We start from the raw sequence: 15,685 nt of genomic DNA, 5'->3' as shown, positions 1-15,685 counted from the left end.
ACATTCAAGCATTTTTCCCCATCCTGTTTGGGAAGGGGAAAAAATGTTATTTCATGCTTACAAAATGAAAACCTGTAAACCCAATGAGAACATTTTGGTTTATACACCTGGCACCAAAATGAATAACTGTAGTCACAGCCTTTTAGTGGCCAGACACAATATTGAGGTGGGTTTTTTTTCACCCATATCTGTCCTTACTAGAAACACAAACTAGTCCCATTCTCATTAATCAAAATCTGATTTTAGAATCTCACACACCTAATAAAGGCAGCCATAAAACATTTTTTTTCCCCAAGAAGCTAATGTACAAATATTTATACAACTGCCCCACTATGGAGATAAATGCTTTTGAAGAAAGCATAACAGTGATATCAGAAAGTCTCTCATAGGAGTGCTCTGATCATAAAAATGGAAATTAAAGAAGTTTAATTTCTACTGCTTAAAGCTGCTAGAAAACCACTTCAACTGCAACATCAAAGAGCTTCTGTGGAAAAAAAAATACCACTAATGCATTTTACTCTTTCATTTGCAGTTCTTAGTCTTTCATCTCAGATGCTGATAGATGCACTACAGAGCATTAGCTCCCCCAGCTGACTATTACCATCTTCTGTTTATTCCCCATTACTACGGTCCAAAGCATTTTATTAAGATAATGTGCTTTATAACAGCATTAAAAAAATTAAGATGGTTAATTTTGCAACAACTGCAGTTACCCTAAAATAAGACATCTAACCTAGAAAGTATAAAGAACTCGTAATAATATTTTTTTAGATTTCAAGAGAGTTTTCAGAGGTGAAGAAGTTCTAAGCTAATTTAAACAGGATTTTTTTATGCTCTGTGGAGAGAAAACAGCAACACAGAAAGATGTATTCAGGAAATATATGCACTTTGAAGTTTATTTCTTGTGCACACTGCAGAAAGATAAAAGAAGAGAAGCATTGCAGGGAATCTAAATTCAATTTTACATCATCTTTATACCACAGATAAAGACATGATAATAAGTACTAATTTTAATTTCGTGTGGAAGCAGTAAAGAGGAAATGCGTTAAAGGAATGCACAGTCTGAAGATGAAACAGAGATCACAAGGTATCTGTACGGTCAAGATGGTGACCAGAACATCACTGAAAAACCGATTAGGATAAAACTTTACATTCTATTCCACTGCACGTTCCAGAGTATCAGGTTAAATTCCTGGAGAGGTACAGCAAGAAATCAATGCGTCTGATAGCACTTAAGAAAAACACAGGAGACAACTAACAGCCCACACAGATCTGTCAAAAAACAAATTGTGTTCAGTCACTCTCACTGCCTTTATGATAGTGCAACAGACCTCAGGTATAAGGAAAAATTAGGTGTCATATTGTATCAGAAGCCCTTAAAGCCATCCTCATAAGACACTTTCAGAGGCAAACAACCAAGTAGTTCCACTGAATATCCTATAATCTGGATGCAAAACAAATTGGAAAAGCTGTGAATGAAAGAATTTAATTAAAAAATAGAAGGACATGCTAAGCCAAGGTCCAATTATTTAATTTTAAACTAAAATTAATATTTTAGTTCCTAACCTGCACATTAAAACAGGTGCTGCTTACATATTTAAATGCTATGAGGCTGGGGACACTGGAAAGGCTCTAGAGAATGGGATCAGAGAAGAGAATCTGGTCTAAAACTGAAGACTGCATTTCAGCAGAGACACTTCAAGGTTTTAAATCTGAGCCAATTCTGTACAAAGCAAAAGCCGACTAACCAGGAATGATGAGAAAAGCAGCTGAGAGACCTGCCTATCTCTGGCTTGGGAGTCACTATATGATACTAACTGGCGGAAAGGGAAAGAAGAGAGGGGGAAGATGCAAAGAATATATTCATTTAATCTGAGTGTCATCTTAGAACTGGTAATGGTTCAGGTGGAATATTCTGACTAGCTGACACTGCACTTAAAAAATAAGTAAAAAAAAAAAGATGCTGCCCCACTAAAAAATGGCAAAGGACACCCAGAGAAATGACAAATCACCACACACAAATAAAGGCTAAAAGAAGAAACAAGAAAGCATGATTAGAATTTGCAAGTAGAATGCAAATACAAAGAGGAAGAAAAAAACCCAAACAACAACAACAAAAAAAAAAAAACACAACAAACCCACAACAACAAAAAAACACCCTTTAGTGGACAGAACAAGAAGAAATACATAGCATTTAGAAAGCAATGACAGAGTATTTTGGTCCACATGAAAAGGAGACCCTTGAACACTCCCCACAGAGACAGAGTCTAACTGGTTAAGATGAAGAAATTCCACAGCAGGTTTTCACAAGAACCAAGTAGAAAGGAACCGAAAATTCACTGGACCTTCCAAATCAACATCAGATGTATCACCAATGTACAGAAACCTTCAGCTGCAGCTGCTGAAAGGACAGATCTTTCATTTGATGTCTAAGAACAAGTGGTAATTCTTGAACAGTTAAAATTATGCAAAAGGCTGAATCTCAAGATTGAGGGCCTCAGATTAGATGTTTCTGACAGTGCCAAAAAGTAAATGGTGTTCTAAGGAAACATAAAGCTTTGCAATACTAAACATAAACTAGGAGAACATCCAAAAAGGAAAATGGGAAAGACAAAACTAACAGAAAACAGAGCTAGTAGCAAAAGTTTTTAGCTATCAGGTAAGGGTTAAGGCCATACCACACATCCATGAAAAAGAAGACAATTTGAAGAACTGAATCCTACTGCCCTCATCACAGAAACAGAACATAGAAAAGGTAAGTTAAAAGAAAACAGTGAATTGTTAAAATTCTCTTCAAAGCTCAAATGTTTTCAAAAGAAAGATTATGAACAGCCTAAATGCATCATCAGTTTCACTGAAGCAGCCTATGGCATGGCAGAAACCCCCAGAATTTAAGAGCAAAACTAGGTCCTGTTGAGATCGGTACACAGGAAATAGGAATGCAAAATGCTGAGATGGGTAAGTTAGAGGGTTACTTTGTGATAGGAAGAGGCAGCCTAGTCCGATTTGAGAAACAGGAGGGAACAGCAAAATGAGCATGCCAGACCTATTCCAGGATTTAGAAATTAAAGGTCCTGGAATATGTGGCAGTTACCTAAAAATGAATTAGCTAAGTGACAGTTCCTATAAGAAAATTTCTATGAAAAGGCAATGAATAAAGAAATTTTGTTCCTTGTCATTTTAGGGAACAGAAGGATTGAGCAACAGCTGAGGAAAAAAGCCAAATTCACTGAATGAAAAAAGAGTTAATAATTACAGAAGTTAACATGTAAGTTAAAGTCACAAGGAATGAAAAGAAAGATAATTTAGACTTGTGCTAATAGAGTTTCCTTCTAAGGAAGCATTATTCCAGATAATTTATTGTAAACTGGCAAGTTAGTTGCAAATCCAGGGGACTCTGCTTCTAACCATTGAGCAAAGCTACGAGTATGCCTAGGCAACTTTTGACACAATTTCTCCTTTAATGGTACAAAGCACAAGCTGACGTGTATTAGAAGAAAAAAAAGTGTAAATAAAACTCTAAAGAGAATATTGACACCACTTTTCCTAAATATCTTAAAGCAATTACTGAAAGAAGCAGAATATATTAGAGATGCCTATTTATATTTCAGAAGAATGCAAATATCCAGATTAAGATCTAGGAGTTACTATGCGATATGACACAGACACAGCCTTGAAGGGCAAGAAAAAAGCTGCAGAGTGAAGGAAAGAATAGATTTACTCTATTTTTATAGCTTTGGTTATCAGTTGACATCATCTACCTGGACTTGTGCAAAGCGTTCGACGCTGTCCAACATGACATCCTTGTCTCTAAATTGGAGTGTCATCAATTTGATAGGTGGACCACTCAGTGGATAAAGAACTGGCTTGATGGTCGCACTCAAAGAGTTGTGGTCAACGGTTCAATGTCCAGCTGGAGATCAGTAAGGAGTGGTGTCCCTCAGGGATTGGTGTTGGGACCGGTCTTGTTCAACATCTTTGTTGCTGACATGGACAAAAGAATTGAGTGTGCCCTCAGCAAGTTTGCCGATGACACCAAGCTGTGTGGTTCAGTTGATACGCTGGAGGGAAGGAATAACATCCAGAGGGACCTTGATATGCTTGTGAGGTGGGCTGATGCCAACCTCATGAAGTTTAACCATGCCAAGTGCAAGGTCCTACACCTGGCTGGGAGCAATCCCAGGCACAGCTACAGGTTGGGCAGAGAAGAGATTCAGAGCAGCCCTGTGGAGAAGGACCTGGAGGTGTTGGTCGATGAGAAAATGAACATGAGCCAGCAGTGTGCACTCACAGCCCAGAAGGCCAACCGTATCCTGGGCTGCATCAAGAGGAGCATGACCAGCAGGTCAAAGGAGGTGATCCTGCCCCTCTACTCTGCTCTCGTGAGACCTCACTTGGAGTATTGTGTGCAGTTCTGGTCCTCAGCATAAACAGAACATGGTACTGTTGGAACAAGTCCAGAGGAGGGCCACGAGGATGATCAGGGGACTGGAGCACCTCCCATATGAAGACAGGCTGAGAAAGTTGGGGCTGTTCAGCCTGGAGAAGAGAAGGCTGCATGGAGACCTGTAGGGGGCCTACAGGGATGCTGGAGAGGGACTATTCATTAGGGAATGTAGTGATAGGACAAGAGGTAACGGGTTGAAACTTCAACAGCAGAGGTTTAGACTGGATCTAAGGAAGAAATTCTTTACTGTTAGGGTGGTGAGGTATTGGAATGGGTTGCCCAGGGAGGTAGTGAATGCTCCATCCCTGGCAGTGTTCAGGACCAAGTTGGATGAAGCCTTGGGTAATATGGTGTAGTGTGAGGTGTCCCTGCCCATGTCAGAGGGGTTGGAACTAGATGATCTTGAGGTCCTTTCCAATCCTAACTATTCTATGATTCATCACCATCATCGTGATCATTTCCCCAGTGTCACATGTAAGACCAAATATGTGAACAATAGGAAGCTCAGCACCTTAATTCAGGAATCCCTAGGAACATCAGTGATCCAGGTATCTTGCAGTTTTATTCAAACCCAGGCACACTGAAAGCTTTTTAATAATAACTTGTGGCAGTTGTCATAAATATTCCAATTACATCAAAATGCTATCAGAACATCAAATTCTATGATTCTATGATTCTAAATCAATAAACCGGGATTTATCTCACACCTTGAAGGTCTAACAGCATTATTTTAACAAATAATAAGTGTAATCACTCAAGGGTTTCTGATATGGGCATGCATAACCAACTACAAGAAAAAAGTGAAAAAGTGAAAAGGTGAAGTAGGAACAGGAGCATAAACAGGTGGTACGTACATAGCAGGGCATGTGGAAAACGACACAGACAGACAATCTCACTGATAAAATTACATGAAAAAAATGGGGCTTGGGCATAATGTTAACTGACTCCAATCAGGCACTCCTAACTTAAACAAAGGAAAACACCAGATGCCCACAGCTGATGGCAAGAAAGAAAACAACTTTCTAGTTAAAGCCAAGTGTCACCTACCTGTAAAACCATTTACTTCATGCAATTCTTTCATATACTGAACTTACTGAAGAGATTAAAATACTTTCTCTAATAACTAGTAACTATAGTATTTAAAATATTAATTAGATTTCCCTTTAAATATCTTAAAAATCTATATGAGTGGCTTTTACTGCCAGAAACTGTCAGGCATCATTGCTGTAATTACTCATTTATAGTAAGATTTTAATGCTTTAATCTCCTAAATTGATGTAAGTCTCAGTTGCACACCTGTGTTTGCATATTCTCTTTGATAGGCTCTGTCACCTTAAATGTCATCATTTGGTTCTCTTGAGTGCTGCTTAAGGATTTCCTGTGCTCCCTATGTGACTGACTTTGCATACAGACTATTTAATTTGCCCTGAGATCTGAAAACTACATGCCATACATAAAAAGCTTCGGTATTTATCTGGATGATGACAGCACTATCCCTTAAAACTCTACTTTTTTTTCCCCCAAATATAGACTGTAAATATTCTGAGAGACCTTCAGAAACATTCCACAATTCTCCCATTACTATGATAAAAAAACATTTAATATACCAGGGGAAATACTCTCAAAGTATAGATGAAAAATAAGCAAGCTTTAGAAATGGGGAACAGATTAGTAAGTGTTTCTTGTTTCTTAAAAAAAAATATATACATATATATATATATATAAACAATTACACATCAGAATCATACTGAATGTCCTATACTGAAGTGTCAAGAAAGGCAATGTAGCACTTCTTTCAGGACAAGAACGCATCAAAAGCATGGAATTCTCACATCACACCTTAGTTTTGAGGCAAGACTGTTATCTGGTTTCTTCTCCCTTAAGCAGGTCTCAAAAATTTGGTGGACACCTGACAGCAAGCCATCTATGAAGTATTATTGAAGACAGTATTACAGACTGAGGTCCAGAAATTTAAGTGTCAAATAGGGGTAAAAATAAGCTTTACTGAACAAGGCAACTACAGAATTACTGAAGAGAATGTTTTCTAAACTTCCTGTAAGTCCACTGCTCTAAGCTGAACTAGATGTTTTTTGCAAGACAGCAGGGTTTTAACATGAAGCAAGCACCATTCAAATACCTGTTTTCTTAGGCAACAGGTAACATCAAGAGAAATGCCCCACAACTGACTATCAATTAGGCAACACTACTCTAAGAAAACTGTGTTTTAAATAAGCTAGTAAATATCTATCAAAATATTACATCCTAAGAGTTTGTAAAAATGTCATGTAATAAATGCTGCTCCTAGGCCAAGCCTAAAACCTCCCAAGTCAAGCCTAACCACTCCCAGGAAAATACATGGAAGGGAATTCTATGAAATAATGCATCACAGAGTGAATGAGTATGTATGTAAAATAACTTCTGTTTGCCCTCAAAACTTGTAACTCCTGTGAAAGTTCAACAGTTATATTTCCTTGGTGCCTTTTTTGCTGCTGGAAAGGAGGCTATATTGTAAACATCACTTTTAACACCATGGTTCAAACGCAACTTCTTTCAGAAAAAAGACAAGCTAAATACCGAACTGTTTAAATTCTCAATATAATAATTTTGAGGGGGAAGCAATGGAAGGTGTACAAATAACTGTTAAGATAGAAATAATTTTAAAAACTAAATGTTTTAATTTTTAAAGATATCTAAAAATATTTAAGAGTGTCTGAGCAGCACAACTCTTAAAGAATTTATTTTCTACGAAATACCAAAAGCTTTAAAGCTGTTTAGAAAATAAATCAGAAATTAATGGAAATTAACCAGTTAAGACAACTAGCCTCAGATATGACAAAGTACACCAGTTTATATTATTTTTTGTACTATTTGCAGGCAAACCAGCATTTCATTAAAGCAATATATGCCCCTTCCCTTCCGCCCCCCCAGAAAATTGAGGTTTGGTGTTCTGATTAAGAGCCTGGCACCCATTACACTACACAGAATACTTTAACCAAAAGAAAAGAGTTTCACTGCTGTCCCAAACACTGGCCAAAATGCAAAAGCTGAAGCAAGTTACTGTCACAGATGCTGAATACATCCTCTCAGTAAGAGCAAGTATTTACTTATTTTAATAAAGCCTTTGCCATGTATTTTGCTCCACCAGCAATATAGATGTTAGTCACAGGACAGAAGAAATCCTATCATAAAAATTAAAACTCATTTTCATTGAATTTGATTTCTATTTTTAGTTTCAGAAAGCTCTTGCTCTTTGATTAAAATTCTCTTTAATCATGAGATCAGAGCTACTATCATGTCAAGCTCTCCTCAGCTGGCTGTCATATAAAAAATTCAGTAAGCCCAGTATTTTATTCTTCTAGCTGCTAACAACTTCAGTTTTCCCAAAAAGTTACTAAGTAAGACCTTGAATACTAAAGTCTTCAAAGAAATATCTTAACAGCTGCTTACATATTATCTCCAAGTGGGATTCAAGACTGCTTGATTCTATAAAGCAGTAACTTTCAAGCCATGATTCACAAAATTTCAAGAACTACTTGGCAAAAACTCTGCAAAAATTATATAAATAGATCTCACTTTCTCACGCATGTAAGCAAACATGAAAAGCAGAGAAGTGACAGATATGTCACTGGTTTACTTTGCTGGTGCTGTAAATTAAGATAACTGTGACAGAACTGTACAAAGTGATCCACTTACACCTCCTCCCCACAAAAAAAGGGGAGGATTAAATACTGAGGATTGCTTCTTACGTTGTTTCTCAGGATTGTTAACTGGAGACACAGCTATGCCAGTCTACACTGTAGCCTAAACTTCAGCAGCTGTGGCCTATCACAGATTACAATTCTGAAACAGAGAACCATTATCTAGAAAATGTAAGGCACCTGTCTTCTCTTTAAGGAAATTTCACTGACTTTCTTAGGATATCTTCAGCAATTAAAATCCCATAGTAGAATTTCTATCTGTTTACCAATATCGAAACTGAATTGTAATATCAGAACTAATTCCTTTTCCTGATGACCATTCCCTCTTCTGATAGGTGTTGCACAAAGTTTGATTTCCATTTTCATGCACACACAATAAGGCATAAAAACTTGTAAATTCTAATAGAGAAATATGAAGTGTATAGTTTGCCTTCACTTCCTTTATAAGGAATTTTATAAATACAACACTGAGAAAAAGAATATTGCTTTTACAGTTGCCTTAATTTTAGTGGCTCCTATACAGCACCACAGAGTTTACACCTGTTTCAGACATGTATTGAATCCTTAGTAATATTCAAATGTTTTACACATGATCTTGCAAGGAGGGATTACTTTTGCTTAAATTCCCACTGGAATTGGAAGGCGGGGAGGGAAGTAGAAGCAGGGAAGTGTATTTTCAATGAAATGATGCTTTGTCGCCTCAACAGGCGTAGGAAAGCAATACCTTCTTAATCATTTTGACATATTGAAGGCACATTCAATAGTACAGAACCAATCCATACTCCTAGCTATTTCCAGCAACCTGCAAACATTAATTTATTCTCACAAGGCTGAATGCCGAAACTGTGACAGGACAATATGAGACTGGGGAATAAGCAATGGAAATCTAGCTCCACAAACATACCACTCGCTGAAAGGTCTGTTGAACAAAAGAATGACATTTCTAATAGTCTGTTGAAGACCCAGGAAAAGCTGTGTGTTACTGTTTAGCTAGACAAATTCATTCTCAACACTGCACAAATTACCTTTAGCCATCAACATGCACCGGTGTCAGATATTTTAATCCAGGAACATATCATGCGTGTCAGTCACGTATCTTAAAATATTTAAGTTCTTCTAATTAAAGAGTATTTTAAGAGAAAGGTTTTTTTTCAGTAGTGATGATTGTACATCAGTTTTTATTAAGTTTGCTTTGAGAGCCACAGGCAAAGCTGGAGCTTTCTAAAAAAGGAGTTCACAGCTACAGTGCAAAATTTCATTGAAGTCATTAATACAGAAACTGCAATAGGCATTTTCAGTTAATCCACTCAAGACAAAAGAAGCAGTATATAACAGCAGGAACTAATTTGTAATATCCCTAAAGCATCTCAAAACCCACAGTCGTTTGACTACACAGCTTTGGTATTTTCAAAGGGTTTCATAAGCTGGCAAAGAATTAGAATGAGTTTAAGTTACAAGGGGAAAAAGCTTTGAATCTAAGTTCTAATGAGAAAGCAACACCTTTGGAGTAAGAGCACTTACAGAATTTTGGACCCAACTTATATTCTGCATTCTCCTTAGCATGTATTTAATCGCCCAAAATCAAATAGTCTAGTGAATGAAAATAACAGCACTTACATAGACTTCATACACATATACATGTACCAATAAACCTGTTATTTAATTGTACATAATTTCTTTTAAAATTACACGTAAATCCTTCAACACAGTAGGCAATTTTTAACTAAAATATCTAATACCAGCTTGGTTTAGGTTTTTTTTAAGCTAAATCACTTTCTTGGTTACACATCTACAGCTGCAATAACTCACATAAGATGCACAAAAAAGCAGAATTGAAATTATTTTTAGCGTGCACAAACATACAACCATGTGTCAAAAATATACTTGCAAAGTAGAAACCTATTGGTTTTAACCCACAGTGACAACTCCACAGTAAGTTATGTTCTTGTGCAAGCCATACAGGATTTTCATATTTTATTAAATTTTAATTATGCCCTCAACAGCTAAGATGAGTTTTAGTCTTCACATAGCTTTCCATATGTCAGTTTTATGAAATGGTACAAATGTGCACAGTCCCCAGGTCACTGTGGGGACCCACCGCCTTGGGTACTATAGCAAGAAGCCAAGATCTTAAAAGCAGTCAGTAGATTGCAAAGCTTCTAGAGTAAACTTTATGAATAAAGACATATGTTGACTAAAACTAATTTCCAACTAAAGTCAATAAACTGATGAGAATGGACTGCACATATACTTTAGGTTAGAATCAAATACAGCTATTGCTTTCTTATCACTGAAACCCTTAAAGGTGAATTATAAAGCAATTCATCACTTACACATAAAAGGCGGCAAAGTAATTGTGACACAAGTGTCATTTGCTCTGATGGACATACAAATGCCACATCTGAAGAACATAGATTAGCTCTAACCTTTTCAGAATCTTGATTCAAAAATACCTATCAGCTTTTGTAAACATTGCTAACTTACCTTTGTAAGCAGACCCATCTTCTCTTGTTGCAGCACACAATGACATCACTTAATCCTCATTTCTGTGGCATGCATATGATTCTCCAAGTTCAGAAGTTCTGTGTGGTTGGGTTTTTAAAGCCACAACTTCAAATTTTATTTTCTGAACGGAAATACTATAACTACCTTAACAAGAATTTTAAAACACAACAGGCACATCCAACATGACACAAATGCAGAAAGTAACATACTTACAGCTTCAAATGATAAGTTAACGTGTTCCAGGAATTTCTGTCTTAAACTGTCAGTTAGTTCATTGAAGCGATACCGCAAGAGATCAATTTCTTGTTGAAGAAACCAACGCCTGAGATCCTCACTGCAAGGAAATAATGAAAAAAATTAAAAATAACATTTTCTGGTTATGCATTCTCTTTATAAACTAGATGTCAAACATGTGAACACAACATTTAATGTAATGCTGGCTTTGGCATGGGACCCACAAACCAAGTTGCTTGGAAGAAAAGGCAAGAAACCTTCAGGAAGGAGCATTCAATTCAAAAAGACTTGTGAAGAGACAGTACACTAAGAAGCATGACTGCGGATGTTTTGGACTAACAAAGGTAGAGCTGTGTTTGCCATGAAAGTGAATAAAACGAGATTATTTCCTGGTCTTGACAGATGTGACATTGCAAAATGTGAAAAGAGATGTGAAAGAACAGTATGGATGAGACTATTCACTCAAGACTACATACTGTATCTTAGCAACATTATATGGGAATAAGCTTTAAATTCTTGGATATCAGAAGGCAGAAAGACAGAAAAGAGGAGATTACATTACAAATTGAACTGACAAGAACAGTGCAGCTGGACACTTCAGACCATGTAAAAACAAACCAAAACAATACAATACAGACTAGAAAAACAGCTGATGTTAACTCGTACCCCTGGGTGGCACTGTTGGCTAACTGTAAACTTGAAAAGGTGGTGCCGCAGGAAAACAAGCCTGTAAATACAACTGCACAGGGAACTGAATTCAACCCTGTTTGCAGCTCTATTTAAGTACACTTTCAAACATACCTACCTTAACAGCCTTCAACAATTAACCTGATGATTTGTGTGAAGCTTATTTTCTGACCCAGTATGATGAAAGCTTAGAGAACAGTATGTTCTCTTTGCCTCTCAATTTTATCTTTTGGGGAACATGCCAGTTTTAGAGCATAGAAATATCCCTGAAATAACTGCTTCTCAAGAAAGAATGAAGAATGGTAGGCACAGGATCACCTCACAGTGCCTAAATTACTATTTTCCATTTTATGAGTAAGCAGTAAGTCCACCTTCTCAAAGAAAGAAACAAAAAAAAAAACCTAGTTTAAGTAGAAACTATCAAGCTGCTTTGTTGAAACACTGCATCAAACTATGTGTATAGAAACAGGAACACAAAAATACATTTACAAGTAGTTTCCAGAGTGCCCTGGAGCTCCAATCAAGGCACCTCCTCCCTAAGGGGTCTTTCCCTCTAGACAATGAAGCCAGGCTCTTTCCTTGTGATTCTGTGGCCCAAAATAGCTTGTATTTATTTCTGCAAAGTGGTTCACCTTCAACAAACTGCCCACCTCTGTCTTGCCTAATTATTACGATACTTCCCTGAAACACAGGGTTTGAACCATATCTCCCATTTATTTCCTAATCAAGCACTCAGTAAGACAAGTAAGCACTTATACAAATGATAAGGCTCTTTTTATAAAAATATAGCTTGCAGAGAAAAAGAAAATAGTCCAATTATTATCTATTATCTGGAATCAGGAGATTCCACAGCAATATAGTGATGCAACGCATGGTGGGGATAGATGGGCACAGCCCTGATGTTTTTTGAAAGGGCAACACGATGAGATGTGAATAATCCAGGAAACATCAGGGTGTTTAATGTCACCCAGGGCCTGTCATGGTGAGGCTTCCTCCATCTGGAGGCTTTTGAGGCCTCTGCTAATTCCTGTTCTGATCAGATGGTCTGTAGCTTATACCTACCATATTGTTAGACACTTTGGTCTCTTCTCTAACACTTGCCCCAAAACATTCAACTGTCTCATGACCCATTTCAAGGAAAAAACCCATCCATTTCAGCTCCATATCTTGGCTTATAGCACAGTCCCTCCTCACTTTCCCTGTGTGTTTTTGCTTATAAATCTTTTTCTATCCACAGCAGCACTGTCAGCTACCACAGTATAATATATAATCTACCACACTCATCTAATTAAAACTATATTATAAATTGAAATGCAATTGAATTAACAATCCAAAACAATATAAAGCTTCATATTTGACAGATTTAATTCCAAAAAAAAGGACTTCAAGGGCAAGGAGTCAGGAGTTCACGTTAATGCAAAACACAGCTGCTAACAGACATAAAACATTGACAACCTGTAAAATTTCATTCAAAAACTACAGTTGAAGCAAAAGAAATGCACTCTACGGGACCAACTTTGTGCTTGACATTTCACATAACAAAAAAACTGCAGTGCAACCATCCACAGCAATGAACCTGCAAAATCAGTAGAGGAAGCCTCAAATTCAGATGGTATTTTCAGCTTGCCAGAAGCAAGGCTCTCTCTCAAGACAATAATATAAAGCCTATTTACATTGTCAGCTCTTTGCTCAGTAATCAACAGTTTAAGCATATGCAGCAGTTAATTAAATTCTCAATCACTGTGAAAGCCTAACAAAAACTTAATACTGGTGTGCTTTAGTCTTACAAAAGATACCAAAAGGAAGAGACCCAAATCAATGTTCTATGCACAAGACACAGAACTTTATTTTTAAGTATTACAAAATCTGGATACTAATTTTGATCCCAAGTATCCCTTTTGGCACAGCTGTGATCAGGTTCCTAGGAAAAAAAAACCTGCTCTCTTTGAACCTACCTTTCTATTTAGTAGCCAGGCAAGTCTAAAATAACCATAATGTCTGTAACAATGAAATGTCATATCTGTGTAGACTTTAATAGTAAAAGTACAACATAATCCAAAAAGTACTTACGACTGACAGTAAGCAAGGCGTAGTATGAAATGAGATATATGGTCTTTTCTTCTTGCTTCATAATCATCCTCAGCCAAAGCCTAAAGAACATATTGCCATTATTATTCCAGATAATTTCTTCCAGATCAAAAATACAATTCATTTATCACTGATGTTCAATAAAACACTGTTTAATATTCATCTTTAAGGCAATAAATGCAAGACTATTAAAGAAAGGGGGTATCCTAAAGAAATATATATTCTCAAAGAAAAACTACACTTCTGACAAAATGGCAGAATTTAAGTTTATGGGATCACATTTCATCACCTCTACTTTTATTGAGAATTCTCAAACAGTGTAAAGAAAATAAAGTGCAATAGGGTTCCCTTTTTTATTTTTACTTACTTTGTAGGGAAACTTTAGTTTCCGGAGCTCAGACCCCAGCTTAGTTTTGTATACATCATTTCCTTTTATGTAGCTCACACCAAGGTTTTCAACTACTTTGAGCACTGGGGAAAAATGGTTCATATTAGAGACAACATATTGAAAAGAAATCTAACTGTATCATGTCCTGGGAAATGCAAAAACTGGAGTAAGGCCACAGGAATTGCTTTTAGTGGTATGGGGAGCAAACGGGTAAGAAATACAGAAGATAACGTGTGATCCACAAGTGCTGAACAGCTCACCCAATTCTGGGATCCATAGTCACCAAGGAAAGGAAGACAGCCAACAAGGAAAGGGAGACAGCCAACTCTGATGGATCAGTCTCAGAACATCGGTTTCCACCGTAATGATGGAAACCTTGGATTCAGTGGTTTCCAGGAAGTCGGGGGAGCCCTTGCCCCAAGCTACAACGTGAGTCACTGTGCTGAGACATCAAATATGTCACAACACCTAGAAACATGCTTATAAAACCCACCACTGTAAACCACAACCATACAGTCCTGACTGCTATATGCCAAACACTCGTGAAATCAATGACAGCTCTCTGAAACACCTAAAGCAGCACGTTTACCTCTAAAAGCGGTTCATTTCAGCATGAGCACACAGACAGTTCACATTAATAACAGGCAACGAGAGCATCTAAACCCGCTAAAATTACATACAGCCATGACAGGAAGAATTAGAACTCCGAGGGAGGGACGTGGGGATGGAGGAGGGCCCAGCACGCTACTCACACTTCAGGCGGTCGATGGCAAAGCTCTCAAACTCCACCAGAGAAATGCTTTCCGTGGGGGGCTCCAGGTAGAACTGCAGGCTGTGAGGGTACAGCTCCCGCCGGTCCCCGGCCAGCCGCGCCTGCCTCAGCCTCGCTCGACTGCTGGAGAACTGCATCTGCCCCACCGGCGGGCCTGGGGGCGACACGGGCGCTCAACCGGAGGCAGCACCCGGCGGAAGGGGTAGAGAGCGGAAGGCAGCCGCCACCCGGCCTGGGTTCGCCCAAAGCCCGCCCTCCACCGAGTGCCCCGAGGTTCTGCCTCCGGCCCCCGCCCGCAGTGTCCCCATGGCAACCGCCCCCCGCGCCGCGGGAACGCAGAACCCCCACCTGCAGCCCCGCACAGTCCAACCGCCGCGGCTTCCCGCGCACGACAGGCCCCGCCCACTTCCGCCCTCCGCGCCCGCCCGGGCCACGCCTCCTGAGCTGCAATTGGCTGGCGGCCGCGAGGCGGGAGGAGTGCCCACAACCAGCATGGCGGCTCCCTCCGCCGGCTCCCTTCCGAGGGCGCTTGGGGGTGCTCGGACTTTCGTACGCAGGCACCTAAGTTGATTAAATGGGCCTTCTTGTGTGGGTATTCTGACAGCGGGTGATGCGCAATAGCTAACTGACTGCCAGGCTGTGGTCTTCACGAGTGAAGGTCTTTAAAAATGTTTGCCACCAAGTGAGACAAATGCCCTTCCTCTGGTTTTCTTCCAGCCTTTCATGGTGCTGCTAAACTGGATTGAAAGTGAAACATTCAGGGTAGTATGCAAGCCCTGAGGAACTTTCTTTGAATTCCATGATCCCATAAACTCTGCATGTTCTGTAATTGTATAATTTTGTAATTTTTTCAAGATGACCGCAGG

General features: G+C 38.6%; 1 protein-coding gene across 2 annotated transcripts in view; it reads right to left on the bottom strand.

The window, feature by feature from the left end:
* The window catches only part of PRIM2 (DNA primase subunit 2), a 107,442-nt gene extending 92,231 nt beyond the window's left edge, over positions 1 to 15,211 (bottom strand). The window contains exons 1-5 of one of the 2 annotated variants that reach the window (XM_034061243.1): positions 15,168 to 15,211; positions 14,800 to 14,973; positions 14,027 to 14,130; positions 13,642 to 13,721; positions 10,864 to 10,984 (exon numbers count right to left, since the gene is read on the bottom strand). In XM_034061243.1, the coding sequence (XP_033917134.1) occupies positions 10,864 to 10,984; positions 13,642 to 13,721; positions 14,027 to 14,130; positions 14,800 to 14,956 (462 nt within the window). In that variant the 5' untranslated portion in view covers positions 14,957 to 14,973; positions 15,168 to 15,211. Of the gene's footprint in view, positions 1 to 10,863; positions 10,985 to 13,641; positions 13,722 to 14,026; positions 14,131 to 14,799; positions 15,016 to 15,167 lie in introns of those variants that run through there. The other variant, XM_005153184.4, reaches the window with a different exon arrangement.
* Positions 15,212 to 15,685: the final 474 nt, after the last annotated feature.

Source organism: Melopsittacus undulatus, chromosome 3, assembly GCF_012275295.1.
Source record: "Melopsittacus undulatus isolate bMelUnd1 chromosome 3, bMelUnd1.mat.Z, whole genome shotgun sequence".
In the NCBI taxonomy this organism is placed as follows: domain Eukaryota; kingdom Metazoa; phylum Chordata; class Aves; order Psittaciformes; family Psittaculidae; genus Melopsittacus; species Melopsittacus undulatus.
The sequence above is the reverse complement of the archived record's forward strand: the minus strand, read 5'-3'. Positions and strand labels throughout refer to the sequence as shown.